General features: G+C 34.9%; 1 protein-coding gene across 1 annotated transcript; it reads right to left on the reverse strand.

Moving 5' to 3' along the window:
* Positions 1-5,515: 5,515 nt before the first annotated feature.
* LOC128857144 (uncharacterized protein DDB_G0274935-like) lies at positions 5,516-16,435 on the reverse strand. Its single transcript, XM_054092743.1, has one exon. The coding sequence runs from the start codon at positions 16,426-16,428 to the stop codon at positions 15,400-15,402; it is 1,029 nt and encodes a 342-aa protein (XP_053948718.1). The 5' UTR covers positions 16,429-16,435; the 3' UTR covers positions 5,516-15,399.
* Between the last annotated feature and the right edge of the window lie 40 nt (positions 16,436-16,475).

Below are 16,475 nucleotides of genomic sequence, written 5' to 3' on the forward strand. Positions count from 1 at the left end.
TAAAAGTATAAGGGCAATTTTGCTTATTTGTATTAACAATAAAATTCAAATGAAAATGGGCTTCATGAGTCTTAAAGATAGTGTTAACCGTACGGAATCTCTGCAACATTGCCTCGCAAATATTTTGACTCCAATTTTAATCGTTAGGCTTAAGCGCTTGCATGACTTGAATGATGAAGAAATGAAGTCTAAGATTCTTCCTCAACATTTGAAGCATAATAGTTTTTGGAACTCCCAGGGCAGCCGCTCTCGTGCGCCGGAACTGAAGCGCATTATCATGCAAACTGCTGGCGACGAGCTCAATATTTTCATATATTCGCGATGTTCGACTGGGCCCGGAAGTAAGCTGTTTGTCATCGAACTTGTTGCCCGGAATCTTCGCACCCATGAAGGAATTAAATCTTCATTTGGGAAGTCACGTAAACGTTGAACTAAATTTACGATAAACAGTTGAATACAAGCCACTGAAATGCGATTCGATTGCGACAGCATGGTGTTCTCCCGTCCACTACGACCTGGTGACTAAAGCTTTTTAACCGAGCTTCTCCTCCTATTTGTAGCGTGCGTCTAGACGTTGTTCCACAAATAAAGGGACCTACAGTTTTAAGGCAACTCAGAAAGGCCGATTGTTTTTTTTATGAGGAGATTTTTCATGCTAGAAATACAGTCGGAGACTTGCCATTGCTAGCCGACAGGCAACCAACTTTTACACATTTTTTCGTTTTGGTGTATCATGACTAAATACACCGCACGAATAACGAAGCTAACGCGTTCCACTCTCCGCTCATATGCTCGGCGTTTAGGCTAAAACGCTTATTTACCTTATTTTTCGAACACACCTCGTATGTCGAGTAAAAAGTAGTTTTGATTAGAAAATAGAAGGGGACTGAATTGTCCTTAGAGACCTCCTTTAACCTAACCTAATCTAATCAATCTCCTCCATTATATCAACAGCTTTGGCTGGTTGTAGATATCTGCCTGTTGGAGGTCTCATAATGGTATCAAAACGGCGCTTTAGTGCTACTTGAGAAGTACCAGAGTGGTACTTTAACTATTTCACCTACCTACCTAGAAAATGTTTTCATTTTAACGAAATATTTTCAATTTACTTGGAAGTTACTTTGCAGAGAAGGGCTAAACTGCATTGCAAACATAATAGTTCATGAAAGTGTAGTTGAGGTAACAACTCACACTAGTTTAAAAGTGACTAGTTGCAAGTGGACCAATTAGAGATGTATACAAAAAGAAAAACAATAAATAAATTAAAAACATGTAGAATATTTCTGTAATATATTCTGTGGAGTAAGAAATAAATGGTGTCAGGACACGATCAGTGGGTTCATCCGAAGGGCATTAGGCGAGCTTAACTATTGGGCCACAGGATGTGGCCTGAGTTTAAACCCGCGTAAAACAGAACTTATGCTTTTTACCACCAGATATAAGGTACCAAATTTTACCCTACCAAATATCAACGGACAAACTCTTTCACTTTCACCCAGTGCAAAGTACTTAGGGGTAATTCTGGAATCCAAACTTAGCTGGAAATTAAACATCGAAGAACGCGGAAAGCAGAAATTGCTTTATATGCCTGTAAACGTATGCTTGGAAGAAGATGGGGTCTTCAACCTAAGCATACATTATGGCTGTATAAGGCGGTTATACGACCTATTCAATCGTATGGCTCGGTAATTTGGTGGAAAGCTCTAGGGAGAGAGTATAATACCAAATTACTCGGCAGAATACAAAGATCAGCCTGTGCAATAACGGTCGGTGCAATAAGATCTTGTCCTAGAGAGGCTCTCAATGCACTGACACACTTTATTCCAATAGACCTACATATAAAGAAGACGGCAACCATGAGTGTATTTAGGCTAAATGAAGCGGGTCGCTGGAAAGAAAAAACGTATGGTCACGCTAGTCTATTGTTGCGACAAGCTCAGTTAATCTCGGTGAGGACTGACTACATCGTCCCGACGGTAACTTTCAATAGGAATTTTGCCACTCTCTTTCCATCTAAGAATGGAATAAGGGATTCTCTCTAAACAACTTCGACACTACAGTCTATACAGATGGCAGTAAAATGGATTGTGGTGTTGGTGCTGGTATATATTCTCATAGACTTGGAATTGAAAAATGTGTGTGTCTCCCTAATACCAGCAGTGTCTTCCAGGCGTAGGTACTGACAATTGGGGAAGCTTGTAGGCTAATAAACACGGATTTCTCTTTTAAGGGCAAAATCGCTATTCCTTCGGATAGTCAAGCTGCAATCCAGGCACTGGAATCCAGGCTACAACAACCTCAAAAGTGGTGGAGCAAAGTAGGAATAGCCTCACCACTTTGAGTGAAAACCATAAAGTAACCTTAATTTGGGTCCCGGCACACCGGAACATAGAAGGTAACGAAAAAGCCGATGAACTGGCAAGAGGGGGATCTGCCATGAATAACGTTCTTGCAGAATCGGTATTCATACCATTAGGTGCAGTCAAGAATGCAATTTCCCTAAAATACCTTCGAATCGCAGATGGAGAGACCAGACGAAATGTAAAATCAGCAGGACGTTATGGCCCACTTACAACCTCAAGCAATCGTCGACATTGATAAACATGAAACGACGGGACGTCTGTAGACTAACGGAAGTCATAACAGGCTTCTGGTCTATCGGAGAACAAGCCACCAAAATGGGCATCCCTCACAACACATACTGTCATAGTTGTAAACAACCGCAGAAAAAGGAAACAATCTTCCACTTCCTCTGTGAATGCCCTGCCCTATGGAAGGACAGAATGTTAACCCTGAGTAAACAGTTGTTCGAGAGTCTCGAGCAACTGTCTGGCATAGACGTCAACAGCCTAATAAGGTTCCTAAACCGCACAGACTGGATAAAGTCTTGCTGTAAGTAACTGTTAAACAAGTTGGTATCGAGGATGTGGCAACAAAATGGTGCGGAAGCGCTAGTTGGATTCTGGATGAATCACCACTCTAACCAACCAACCAAGAAATAAAAGTCACCCATTTTAATTTTATGGTATTTTTATTTGAAAATTTTTATTTCAATTTTAAATTTCATTTCACTTACAATTAATTATTATCATTAGCATTACATGTAATTTATTTACTATTGTGTTTATTGTATTTATTTATTAATTGTGTTTAGATGTATGTGTGTTGCAATTAATCGTACACACCACAGAGATGTGTGTGTATATATATTTTTTATCATAATCGCCAACTTTCTTTTACAAATTTTTATAATCCTCTTAGTTTCACAACAATGGAGATGAAATCAGTTAGCAAATTTAGCAAAACTCGAATAGATGACCAAGAAAATAATCACTGCTGTTGCCGTGGCTGATGATTTCCAAACAGAAAAAGTTGTATCGAAGTTTTTTCTAATAAAATATTAGTGCTTAAGCAGAGTTATATGTACATATGCACATACGGATAAACGAAAAAATAGTACAAAAAAAAGAATAAATAAAATATTAAAGCAGAAGTAGATTACATTTTTTTTCGGTAGAGACATTTTTTGGTTTACAATTTCGTTATCGGGTATGCTTGATTGATTTTTGTTTTTGTAGTTTTTAACTCTTCTTTCTGATAGGCACTATTTTCTTCCTTCGACCACTTCGTACTTTACTCATTTTGTTGTGATGTCATAAATTTTTACAGATTTTGGGATTTACAAGTATCAAATTAAAACTTCGGAATTGTCTACTATTTCTTAAAAATATGCTGGTTATGGAAAATGTTGTATGTAGAAGTGCTGGTTTTTTTTACGGAAATGATTGCAAAATTGATTTGGGTCGAAATTTTGAAAAAAAATATTCAATTTTATTTGAGTCTTCTGCAATATAAACTCGTATTGCACTTGAGCTTTTAAAATAAATAAAAAATATATATTAAAAATTTATTTTTAAGTTTTACTAAAATTAAATTAAATTAAATTAAAATATATTTTTATAATTTATAGAATTTCGAATTTTGCGGTTTTGTATGGAAAACTTTTTTATTTGAACATTACAGTTTTACGCGCTGAAGCCTTTTTGCTGCTCTTCTCTCTTTTACTGATGTTAAGGCTCAAGGATGGGCGATTGGTGTATAGAAGCTAATGGATAATCCTTACTTTTTATAAGCAAAAACACAAAAAAATTTACCAAATATTAATTTTATTACTATGAACAACTTTTTATAATTTTTAAAGCAATTTTGGAAATTTTTTAATGTTCAAATAAATTTAAGTAATATTTTGCTAAACATTATTACTATAAAATTTTCTTATATTTTAATGTAGAATTTTTTAATCTCACGAAAGTAAAGGAAAAACAGAACAAATGGAACAACAAACAAACAAATATATTTTGCCAAAATAAATTTTTCTGCGCTTTCTATAAGTATTTAGTATTTTTTTTAATTTTACGGAATATGAATTTTTTCAGGCAAAAAATATTAAATAAAAAGTAAAAAATAAAATAAAAAATAAATAAAAAAAAATATAAAAAATAAAAAAAAAATAAAATATATATATAAAATATATATATAAAATATAAAAAAAGTAAAAATTATTAAGAAAGGAGACACAAAAGCAAAGTTCCAATAGTAGTTTCACCAAATACATTTGAACCACCACTAACATTTGTTTTTAAATTAACGTTGAATGAAAAAAAAAAACATGTAGAAAAGTAGTATATAGAAAATCAATAAAATGATACTTCACCAAAATTAATTCCCTTGCGATTATAAAATTTGCAGGTATTTCCGCATTTTTTGTGAATTTTTTATGCATTTTAAGACGGAATCTATGAATTTCTTACTTAAAACCATATTTAGTATAATATTTTGGCAACATATTTTCATCACATCATCATTTTTTTCTTGACAAAAAAAAAACAATAAAAACAACAAAGAAAAAAAGTAAAAAATAAATAAATAAAAATAATAAAAAATAAATTAATAAAAAAATTAGAAATTAAAATTATGGCTAGATGACGGAAAACTACTACAACTAATGACAACAGAGCGCAAGCCTTGGCCTTCGGACGTGATTTCCTGCAATTAGTCTAATTCTGATCATAAATAAAAAATTAAAATAAAATATAAAAAAAAATGTACATACATTTTTGTACTATTAAAAACCTTTGCAAAGTTTCTAAACTTTCGTAGACAAATAAAAGGAAATAAAAAGTTGCTCGCTTTCGAAGCTAATTTTTGGTACTAAATATTTTTTTTGCTAACATTTGACCCTGAACCGCTTTGGAATCTGATTTTTGGTACTAAATTTTCTTTCTTCAAAGATTTGAACCCAAATCGATTTCGCATCTGATCCTTTGCGATGGCATCAATTTTAGTGATTGCATTTTTATTTTCCATAACAATAATTATTTTCTTGATTGTTTTGTTATTGTTGTACACATACATACATTACTTTTGCTTATTGTTTAATTATTGTGTCATTGTATCGGTTGTTAATTTGTTTCTTTTGCTTTTTTTGCAATATAAACTATTTTATTTATTGTAGTTTTCTTTAAAGTTATTGTTGTTTTTTTTTGTTGCTGTATGTCTGTCTGTATTTGATTTATGGTTTGCGCTTATTTATTATTTCTATGTGCTTCAACTGCATTAACGTTTTTATTGTTGTTTTTTTTGTGTTACTGAAAATTTGCACGCTGCTTACAAAAAATGAAAATGAAAATTTTACGGAAGTTATTTAGAATTTTTAGGCTTCTGGAATTTTGCAAAGTTTAAGGTTCGTTCATTGAAAATTTAACATTATTTCAGATAACCTGCCAAATTTCCAAATTTCCAAATTTCGGAATTTCGTTAAGTTAAATGGGTTTAAATATAAAGTTTTTGTATTCGAATTTATTTCTTTGATTGAATTAGAATTTTCTTGTTTGCTTTTCTTGTTTATTGAAATATTAAACTCAGTTTTCAACCGAAAGGTTTTACAAATTTTACAACACTTCAGAATTTTTAGCTGATTTTAGAAGTTTTTTTTTTCTGTTGCAACGAAATTGGCGCAAATGATTGTTTTTTTTAGTTTCATTATTTATGGTCACATAATTTTTTAGATTGGCAATTCACGAATGCTTTTGTATTAGAGTGGGCCCTTTTTTAAGCTAAGTTAATCAAATTAAAAGGGGACATTAAATAATATTTTAATAGGTATCCCCCAAAATGTTACAAATTATAAAAAAAAACTATCTTTTATCTTTTTTTATTATATTGGAATCATATTTTGGACATTTGTGAAGGGAAACTTAAAGCGGAGATATCGATCTGTAAACATCTAATGCCAAATTTAGGGAAAAGTGGATTTTTCCCCAAGTGCGTGAATTTTCGAAGGGTTGATAGTACGAGAAAATATTAAATAAAAAAAAAAGAAATAAAAAATTTAAATAAAAAAAAAAATAAAAAAATTAAATTAAAAAATTAAGAAATTAACAGAAAAATAAAAATTAAAGAAAAATAAAGAAAGTAAAACAAAATAAAAAATTAAATTAAAAAAATAGGAAATTTAATAAAAAAGAAATAAAAAACAGGAGTATAATTTTTTACATAAAAGAAAATTTAGGGGTGGCATCAAGAAAAAACAAAAATGTTGGGGAATTTTAATGCCGGAAGGGATCAACAAATTAAAACGGCGTTGGAAGAAGTGTATAAGCCAGACTATGTCGAAAAATAAAAGAGGTTTACCACAAACAATGAAGTTGTTTTTGTTTTTGTTCGGACTTTTCAAATTACCCTAATGCATATATATACCTATGAAATGAGACTTTTAACTATTAGTCCATAGATGTCGCTAGGAGTATTTTTAAACCTTCAACATCTGTCAACAATATTCAGTTCATTGTTTGTTACTTTTCATACAACAAAGCATTTTTGTCCCTCTTAAAAATGTCGAATTTCGTGCCTTCAAACAACGATTTGCGGACATCGTTGATTTTCTGTTATCAATTGAAGAAAAACGCTTCTCAAGCTCATCAAATGCCTTCTATAAGCATGATGGACATGCTCTAAGTAGAGCACAGTGCTTCAGGTGGTTTGAAAAATTCCGAAGTGGTGATTTTAGCAAGGAGAACGAGGGCCGTGGCCGGCCACCGAAAAAGTTTGAGGACGCAGAATTGTTGGATGAAGGTCGGAAGATGGGTGCCACATGAACTGACTGAAAGGCAGCAAGAGAACCGAAAAACCACTTGTGAAATGCTGCTCTCCCGGTTCAAAAGGAAGTCTTTTTTGCATCGAATCGTTACGGGTGATGAAAAATGGATGTATTTGTCCAATCCCAAGCGTAAACGATCGTATGGTCCACCCGGCCACAAGCCAAAAACAACAGCCAAACCAAATCGCTTCGGCCGCAAGGCAATGCTGTGAGTTGTCTGGGATCAGCGTGGTATGATTTGGTACGAGCTATTAAAACCAGGTCAAACAGTTGACGGTGCACGCTACCAAAGACAATTGGCCGATTTGAACAGCGCTATACACCGAAAACGCCCGGAATATGCCGATCGGTGTCACAAAGTAATTTTTCTTGATGACAATGCACCGCCACATCAGTGGATTCGTCAATAAGCAGAATTGCCGCATTAGGGCGAATGATAATCCAAGAGAGATTGCCGAAAAACCAATGTACCCACAAAGAGTGACTGTTTGGTGCGGTTTATGGGCCGGCGGCATCATTGGGCCGTATTTTTTTCCAAAATAGGCAAAATAGGCAGTTACTGTGAATAGTGTTCGCTATCGTGAGATGATAACGGACTTTTTATAACCCGAATTGGAAGATATGAATGTGGACGATATGTGGTTTCAACAGAACGAGGCCACTTGCCACACAGCTAACGAAACAATGGCTCTTTTTCGCGAAAAATTTGATGGCCGAATAATAATCACGTCGCGGCGATGTCAATTGGCCGCCAAGATCATGTGATTTGACACCGTTGGACTTCTTTCTTTGGGGTTATTTGAAAGAAAAGGTCTACATCGATAAGCCAGCAACAATTCAAGAGCTAAAGGATGAGATAATTCGGCACATTAACGGCATAGAACCTCAATTATGCCTTAGCGTCATCGAAAATTTGGAGCATCGGATGAAGGTGTGCCGCCGAGGCAGTGGCGGCCAATTGGCCGATATTTTGTTCCATGCGTAATTGAGTCATACCAATATTATCATAATAAGGAGAAATGACAACAATTTCTTAAAAAAAATTGTATTTTATTCCAAATCAACAGCGGCCCTCGAAACTTAGCCACCCTTTATAATTCGCGCGCTTATCGTTGAAAATCATTTCATCATTTTAGGTATTGGTTATTCAATAGGTGCGCTTCAACTTTTTTCCGATAGGGAGGGCGAACGACGCAATATTTTTTATTTTTCGCTTGTCATTTGTAAACTTCATTGGTATACATTTCATCATGGAACGCTACACACTTGAGCAACGATTGCAAATCGTGCACATTTTTTATGAAAATAATCGTTCTGTTGCTGCTACTTTAAGAGCATTACGGCCATTTTACGGTCCATTTAACAAGCCGTCCCGTTTTGGGGTTATGTGAAGTCATTGGTCTACGGTAACAAGCCGGCGACGATTTGTGAGCTCAGAGCCAATATTGAACGCTTCATACTTAAATGTATATGTTCAAACTCGATAATAAAAAAAAAATTAGTTAAAAAAGTCAAACCGTTTGTGTTTTATTCAAAAAAGTTCAAAAGTTGAAGCGCTCTTACTGAAAAACCCTAAAAGATTTTATTATATACCCTAAAGAAATTATTATATCAATATATTCGGTTGAAGTGAAATGCTTGCACTTTGTTGTTGTTAAAACTCGATTAAAAGAATTTAAGGAACAAAAAGAAAAAAAGAAATACCATTATTTCCTGGATAAAAAAATTGTAGAATAAAAAAAAATACCATGATTTGCTCGATTAAGAGAATTTAAGCATAAAAAATTCCATGATTTCCTTCACTATTTTTTCTGCTTGAAAATGTGTTTATGCTCACTAATACATAAGCATACGTGTAATTGCCTTGCTGCGTGTTTATGATTTTTTATCTTTTTTCTTTGAAATAAATTTTTTGTTTTTTTTTTTTCGTTTCTCATTTCAATAACTTAATTAACTTACTATTAGTACATTTTTATTAACATATTCTGAATCGTTTTCGATTTCGTGTTTTGTTTTTTGCTTCTTCTTCTTCCTTTTCTCAGCTAAAAGTCACTTAATATCAACAAAAATACTTTACAATTATTTGTTAATTATTTAAAATACAACTTCAACATTTTGTTGATAATTTTTACTTATCTTTGTTTATATTTTCTTTAATTAGTTTTCAATAATTTTGCTTATTTTCGCTATTAGTTTTTTTCACATTTCACGTATTCCTTTGCTTTTACACTTACACAATTAAGTTATTTTTCGTATTAAAATTATTAAATTGAATAGAGTTCGCATTTCATTAACGGTGGATGGTTCAATTCACTTTGCATGAATTTTTTTTTGTGTATTTTGTTTTTCTTTTTTCAAAATAATTTCAGCATTTTCTTACTTTTTCATGCAAAATTTGAAGCATAATTTAAAAAAAAAGTTATTACTTATTAATTTGTTTTGTTTGTTGTTGTTGTATTATTAATATTTTACAGCAGTTAGTTTTATGTATACATATTTGTTTTTGTTTTTTGTTAATTAATTTATTAAATTTACGCACAAATAGCACTTAACAATTAATTACAACGAACATCATTTTTAATCTTAGTATTAAATTTAAAAAGTTTAATTTAAATTACACATACAAAACGTACGAATGGTACATATTTTTTATATTTAAATTTGTTGTTGTTTGTTTTGTAATTAATTTAAGTTTTTCGTGTATGTAGAAAAAGCAATGCACGCATTTAAAATTAATCGATCGCCATAAAAATAAGATTTGTAATCTTAAAAGTATTAAAATATTAAAAATATGGTAAAACAAAAACAAACGAAAAAAAAAACAAAAAACGCATTTATATATAAAAACGAGAAATGTACATTTATGTATGTAAGTATGTATTTATATAAAAAAAATTGCAAAAAATATTGCTTAGAACACTAAAACTATGCGTAAATGTATGCGTACTTACACGTAAATATATTTTGCAAATAAAAAAATGTACATTCACGTACAAACATACAACCGTAAAATATTAAGAGCAATATTTGTAAGTCAGTATACACCATAAAATATATGTTTGCATGTTTGCATGTTTGTTTGTTTGTTGGAGCCAACGTAATAATCATAAAAGTACGTAAAACTAGGAAAAAAAAGCGAAAGACAAAAATTTCTCTTTATTTCACTATGCACTAGGCGCCTATGTATGTGTCTATGTGTGGGTGTGTGTTTGTGTTGGCACACCAACCCTACAAGACAGTGCTGAGCACTTTTGACAAAAATTCCAACACATTTACAAGTATTTTATTAGTCTCTAATGCAGGCGCATTATCAGAATACGGGTTGCCCATATTCGACGGACCTATCTGGCAACCCTGTATCTTTTGACAGAGACGTCAGATCGCTTAATGACATACTGCGTTGGAAGCGTCAGTCCAAGCAGATTTTTACCATGGAACAGTACACGTCACGCGAGCGCTCCCAAATTGTTGAAATTTACATTCAACAAAAGAAATCAATTGTGTAAACTCAACGTGCGTATAAAAAATTATATAATGTAAAAAGTACGCCTTCTAAGAACACCATTAAACGTTTGTACGTACGGTTTTCGACGGGTGATGCTCTTTCTAATCCAAAGAGGCCAAATCAAAACCGACCAAGGCGATCGGATGAGAATATTGCTCTTGTACGGGCCAGTGTTGAGACGTCGCCAAGGACATCCCAAAATCGCCATTCTCAGCAGTTGGACATTGCTCGGACCACTTTACAACGAATTATCCGCATTTATTCCTGTATAAGATTCAATTGACGCAAAGATTGTTGCCTGCGGACAAGCCTCGTCAATTGGAATGGGCCCAAAGAGTCATCGAAATGGCTGAAGATGACGAGCAATTTTGGAACAAAATCATCATATCCGATGAGGCTCATTTCTTATTGAATGGGACGGTAAACAAGCAAAATTGCCATATTTACGCCACTGAAAATCCTCACGAAATTCAGGAGGTACCTCTTTACGACGAAAAAGTCACTGTTTGGTGAGGCGTTAGTGCGAAAACGGATATTGGGCCGTTTTTCTTCGAAAATGAAGATGGTCAAGCTGTTACCGTCAATCAGGAGCGTTATCGCGATATGATAACCACTTTTGTGATGCCAATTATTCGTCGAAAAGCGTATGAGGCAGTTCTGGTTTCAACAAGACGGCGCTCCACCACACACAGCTCGCACCACAATCGATTATTTGAAGAAATTCTTTCTTTTCCTCGTCGTTTGATGTCGAAAAATGGCGATTTTGACTGGCCACCGCGTTCGCTCGATTTAACGCCACCTGACTTCTTCTTGTGGGGATATTTAAAATCAAAGGTTTATATTAATAATCCAAAGACCATAGAAGAGCTCAAGAACAACATCCGTGAGGAAATAGCCGCTATTCCAGCCGAAATGTTAGCTAAAACTATGGAAAATGCTGCAAAACGGGCACAGGCTCAAGGCGGGCATTTGAAAGACATCATATTCAAAAAGTGATCTCAACAAATCTACTTGAACCAGATAAAATGATTATTATCGTCAACATCAAAAAAATGTGTTTTTCTTTGATTTAAAAAAAAAAACACATGGGTCCGTCGAATATGGGCAACCCGGTAGCATATGCAACATTTTTTAATGGGTAAATCAAATATTTCATTTGATATTCTTTTCCTCTGTTCGGTGTGAATTCTATCTCTCTTTTACCAATAGCAATTTTATATAAGTGAAAAATATATTGTGACTACTATACTTTAAACGCCAAGGCGACTCATTTGTATGCTTATAAGGTGACTGCTCTGAAAAAAGTTCTAGTGTGAAATTTGGCTGCTGTTATTGTAAGGTCGCCATAGCCAAATGAGTAGATGCTTGGGTAAAACTTGAAAATTCGTAAGTTCGAAACTCCATGGATGAAACACCGAATTGATATGTAAAAGTTTTCTTATAAAAACAAAAAAATATAAATTTTATATATTTCTAAATAAAACATTTTATGATGACAAAAACTCCTTAGTCCGATTACTTTTGAACGATTTTAACGAAAATGAGGAGTTTTTGTCATCAGTGTTGATTAATTTTAACGATTTTAACGAAAATTAGGAGTTTTGTCATCAGTGTTGATTATTTTTACGATTTTAACGAAAATGGGGAGTTTTTGTCATCAGTGTTGATTAATTTTAACGAAAATGAGGAGTTTTTGGTATCAGTGTTGATTAATTTTAACAATTTTAACGCAAATGGGGAGTTTTTGTCATCAGTGTTGATTAATTTTAACGATTTTAACAAAAATGAGGAGTTTTTGTCATCAGTGTTGATTCATTTTAACGATTTTTACAATAAAATATGGTTGCTCTGAAAAAAGTTCTAGTGTGAAATTTGGCTGTTGTCGTTGTAAGGTCGCCATACTCGAATGAGTAGATGCTTGGCTAAAAGTTGCAAATTCGTTAGCTCGGATCTCCGTGGATGAGACACCGAATTTGTGTGTAAAAGTTTTTTAATGAAAACAAAAAAATTTTGAAAATTCGTGAGTTCGAATCTCGATGAGAACACAAAAATATAAATTTTATAATTTCTAAATAAAACAATTTTACGAAAATCCTCAGTTTGATTACTTTTTAACGAAAATGGGGAGTTATTGCGGAGTTTGTGCTGATTACTTTTTGATGACGAAAATGAGTAGTTAGGCCCATCAGCGCTGATTACTTTTTGATAACAAAAACGAGAAATATGATTATTAGTGCTGAGAAGTTGGTGATGACGACAATGAGGAGTTTAGTTGTCAGCAGTTATTACATAGTAAGAATAAAAATGTTTAGTTGCCTTGCCTTTAGAGCATAGTAGATATATTTTTCACTTATAAAAAATTGCTATTGGTAAAAGAGAGATATGTAGAATATCACACCGACAAGGGGAAACTATCAACTAACTTTCCCATGGCTAGAACAAAAATGTGTAGTTGGATGAGGATAGTGATGATGATAATATGAGTGCTTATATGATAGTCAGCTGTCTTGTAGGGAAATGATGCACATGCATGTGCATGCATGTGAGTGTGTGTGTGTGTGTGTATTAGTAGTAGCAGCAGTGTCGGCCATTTTTCTTCTTTTACTCTTAACATATTGTCAAATCTTAAAAAAACTGTTTTTTTTTTAATATTTTTTTTTTTACATATTTGATTTCGCGGCTGCTGGTCTCTATTGGCGTGGATATGTACTCACTTCCGCTTTGCGTTTTATGCATTAACGCAAAAGTAAATTTAATTAATTACAATTAAAATTATTTACAATATACATACATATATATAAATTTATATTTTTTAAATTTGTATTTTTTTTTAGTTTTTTTGTAACTTTTTAATTTTTTGTAACTTTTTAATTTTTTTACAATTATAATTGTTTTCTTTTACCTTATTGCATTGCGTCAGTGGCATTTGCGCATTTGCTTGTATTGCATTTGGGGTTTAGAAGAAAAAAAATCAAGTTTATAAAGAAATTCAACACAAAAAAGTTTGTTTTTGCTTGCTTTTCTTTGAGATCATATAAATGTACATGTGTATATGTATGTGTAGCTGTGTGCCTGCCCTATGCAAATACAACAATGTGGCTTGTTGGACAGCGCGGCAAGCAGTACGTCTTTACTTAAGCATAAGTATGTGTGTGTGTATGGTGTATGAATCATGCATAGGTACATATTTGAACTTCGACAAGGCGAATTGAGAACCATAGGTGGCGCCTTGTGAAAATAGTTACTTTATTTTTCGCAATTTGGACAAGTCTGACGTTATCTCCCTTTCCCATACACAACAAACTAACAAAACATGCAAAATGAGGAGAAATTACATGGCTGTGGAAATTCAGTGAATGGCTTGTAATGCCCCTTGAAATTTTGAAATTTGAATAGGTCGAGCCAAGGAGCACCAAGAGATTTGGTGGCTTCTAAAACACTCAGGCTTAAAGCCCAATGTATTTAGAGCTCTGGAAAGAGTGTAGATAATCAAGGAGGGGAGGAGAAAAGCATCAAAGAAACATATAAGAAAGAATAGAGACAGAGTCAGAGATAGAGATAGTTAGTCCTGTAGTTAGTAGAAAGTTTGACAGTTTTCTGTTCGGGCACAAAACACTTGGCAGTTCTGCAGCGTTCTAGACCGGACCAAAATAGTTACTGATGCTTTCCATTTCAATTCAACCGGGCTATTCGGGACATGTTCTTCGATTTCGATGTAACTCAAATATGTTGCTCTCCGGTCAAAATAATGAGACACGTATTTTTTTGTTCGCCCGAAAATTTTTTTTTTCAAGATTTATCGGCAATTTGGTTTTTCGACTAAAAATCGATTTTTTTAATTATATAAGAACATATTTTTTTTAATTGCTCATAACTTAGTCAAAAATGAACCAATTTTAATGATTCCTTACTTGCACAACCACGTGTAGAAACAATACAATTTTTTGCAAAATAAAAAAATTTCAACTATTTCTAAAATGTTGTCAGCATAGCAACTCATTCAGTGACGTGCGCAACTAAGCAAATCTATTAAAGGTGATATCGGTAAATCAGCTGATTTGTTTTTTTTTTTGCTTTCGCCGTGCCCATGTGGCTGTCAGCCCAGAAAGAAAGGCGAATTCATTCTTTGTTTCTACTTCACCAATACTTTGCTTTGACAATGAAACGTACAACACATTGTTGTTGGTCTAGTGCCACCACCTTAAATGAATGTGCCTTGATTGCCAACCCTTTTCCCTGTTCTATCAACCGAAGTTCAATGCTATACACACAAAGTTCGGCAATTTATGGACGCAGCCAATATCGAAATGCACCGCAAATCTCAAGCCATATTGTCCAAGCTCAATAAGAGTATTGATTCCAGTGGGTACCAGCTTGCCTTAAATTATATTAATGGGCATTTTAAGCCTTCAGGCGGCATCGGAACAAATCGTACTGTCCCTAATTAAATAAAGTGTTGTGGCACAGCTCTATTCATTCACCTAAACGGAATGGCGCTTCCAATGCACCCAAATTCAAAAAGAAATAACTTTCCGAATTTTCGCATTTGCTCTCACGCGATAGCTCAAAATAACTACATCTAATTCTGGTACAATTTTCCTACAAATGTCTTCATACACACCGCCATATGAAGCTCACACACATACATCCGTATTTGACGCTCTTTTTGCCGCGCTGTCTGCAAACTACTTACTAAAGAACGCAACTTTTTCCCAAACGAACAAAAAACAACAAATTAATTATGCTCACAACCATCAGCGACACCAACACCGCTTCCTTCTGCCGCGCCGCCACTCCCCACTGCTGCTGCAGCCATGGCCGCTGCCACATTGACGTGTCGCAACATCAGATCGCTATCGACCGCCTTGCCAATGCTGCTCAAATTGAGCACTGAAACATTATCGGACGTCGTCGTCGCATATTCTTGCGCAGACAATTTCAGAAATTGCTCATAAGCCGTTAGACGTGAGGTTTGCGTCGCTACTGGCGGTTCATCGCCGCTAATCGCTTCCATACTGTGCGCAGCACAGGAGCCCGCATGGAAAGCTTTGTTAGCCATGACAGCAGCGCTGCTGCTGTACGGCGGTGGTGGCGGACGTTCGCCACCGACCGAATGGCCGACGCCGGCACCACCACTACCACGGCTACCTGAAACAGTGTCGACTGCTGTTGCTGCGCCAGTTGCAGGTGTGTTGCTGATGCTACTTAAACTGCCAAGTCTTTGCAAGTGTTGTTGTTGTTGTTGCTGTTGCAGTTGATGATGCTGCTGAGCATGCGCTTGCTGCTGCTGGTGTTGCATATCTAGCGCCGCTATCGTCGAGTGGGGATGTGTCACAATTGCTGACGCGGTCGTGGCGTCGAACAGCACTTCGTCTGATTGTCGGTGATGATGTTGTTGCTGATGACGTTGCTGCTGTTGTTGTTGTTGTAAACCAACCGCGGTCGCCTCAGCAGCGCCGCTACTCATTGGACTTGGCGATTGTTTGATGTGCGTTATGGCGGGCGTGACTACAGATGTGGCATTCAACTCGCTGCTACCGCCGCGTGTCGTGCCGCCACCACTGCTGCTCACATTCTGGCAATCACTCAGATTACTTTGATACAGTGCATTGTTGTTGTTGTTGCCGCTGTTGGTGTTGGCTGAATTGGCACCACCACTGGTGCTATCGACATGGTCATGCGTGTCTTTTGTTGTTGCTGTTGGTGTTGCAGTTGTGAGCGTTAAGCCACGTGCGCTCACACCGCTTGCTGAGCCATCGTCCATTGCCGTCGCCACCAGTACGCTGCTACTGCCTTGGCGACCACCATCGC

The sequence above is a fragment of the Anastrepha ludens genome, chromosome 3 (assembly GCF_028408465.1).
Source record: "Anastrepha ludens isolate Willacy chromosome 3, idAnaLude1.1, whole genome shotgun sequence".
NCBI lineage: Eukaryota > Metazoa > Arthropoda > Insecta > Diptera > Tephritidae > Anastrepha > Anastrepha ludens.

Coding starts and splice junctions, on each gene's coding strand:
- LOC128857144 (XM_054092743.1), bottom strand. CDS start 16,428: ATGGACGATGGCTCAGCAAGCGGTGTGAGCGCACGTGGCTTAACGCTC.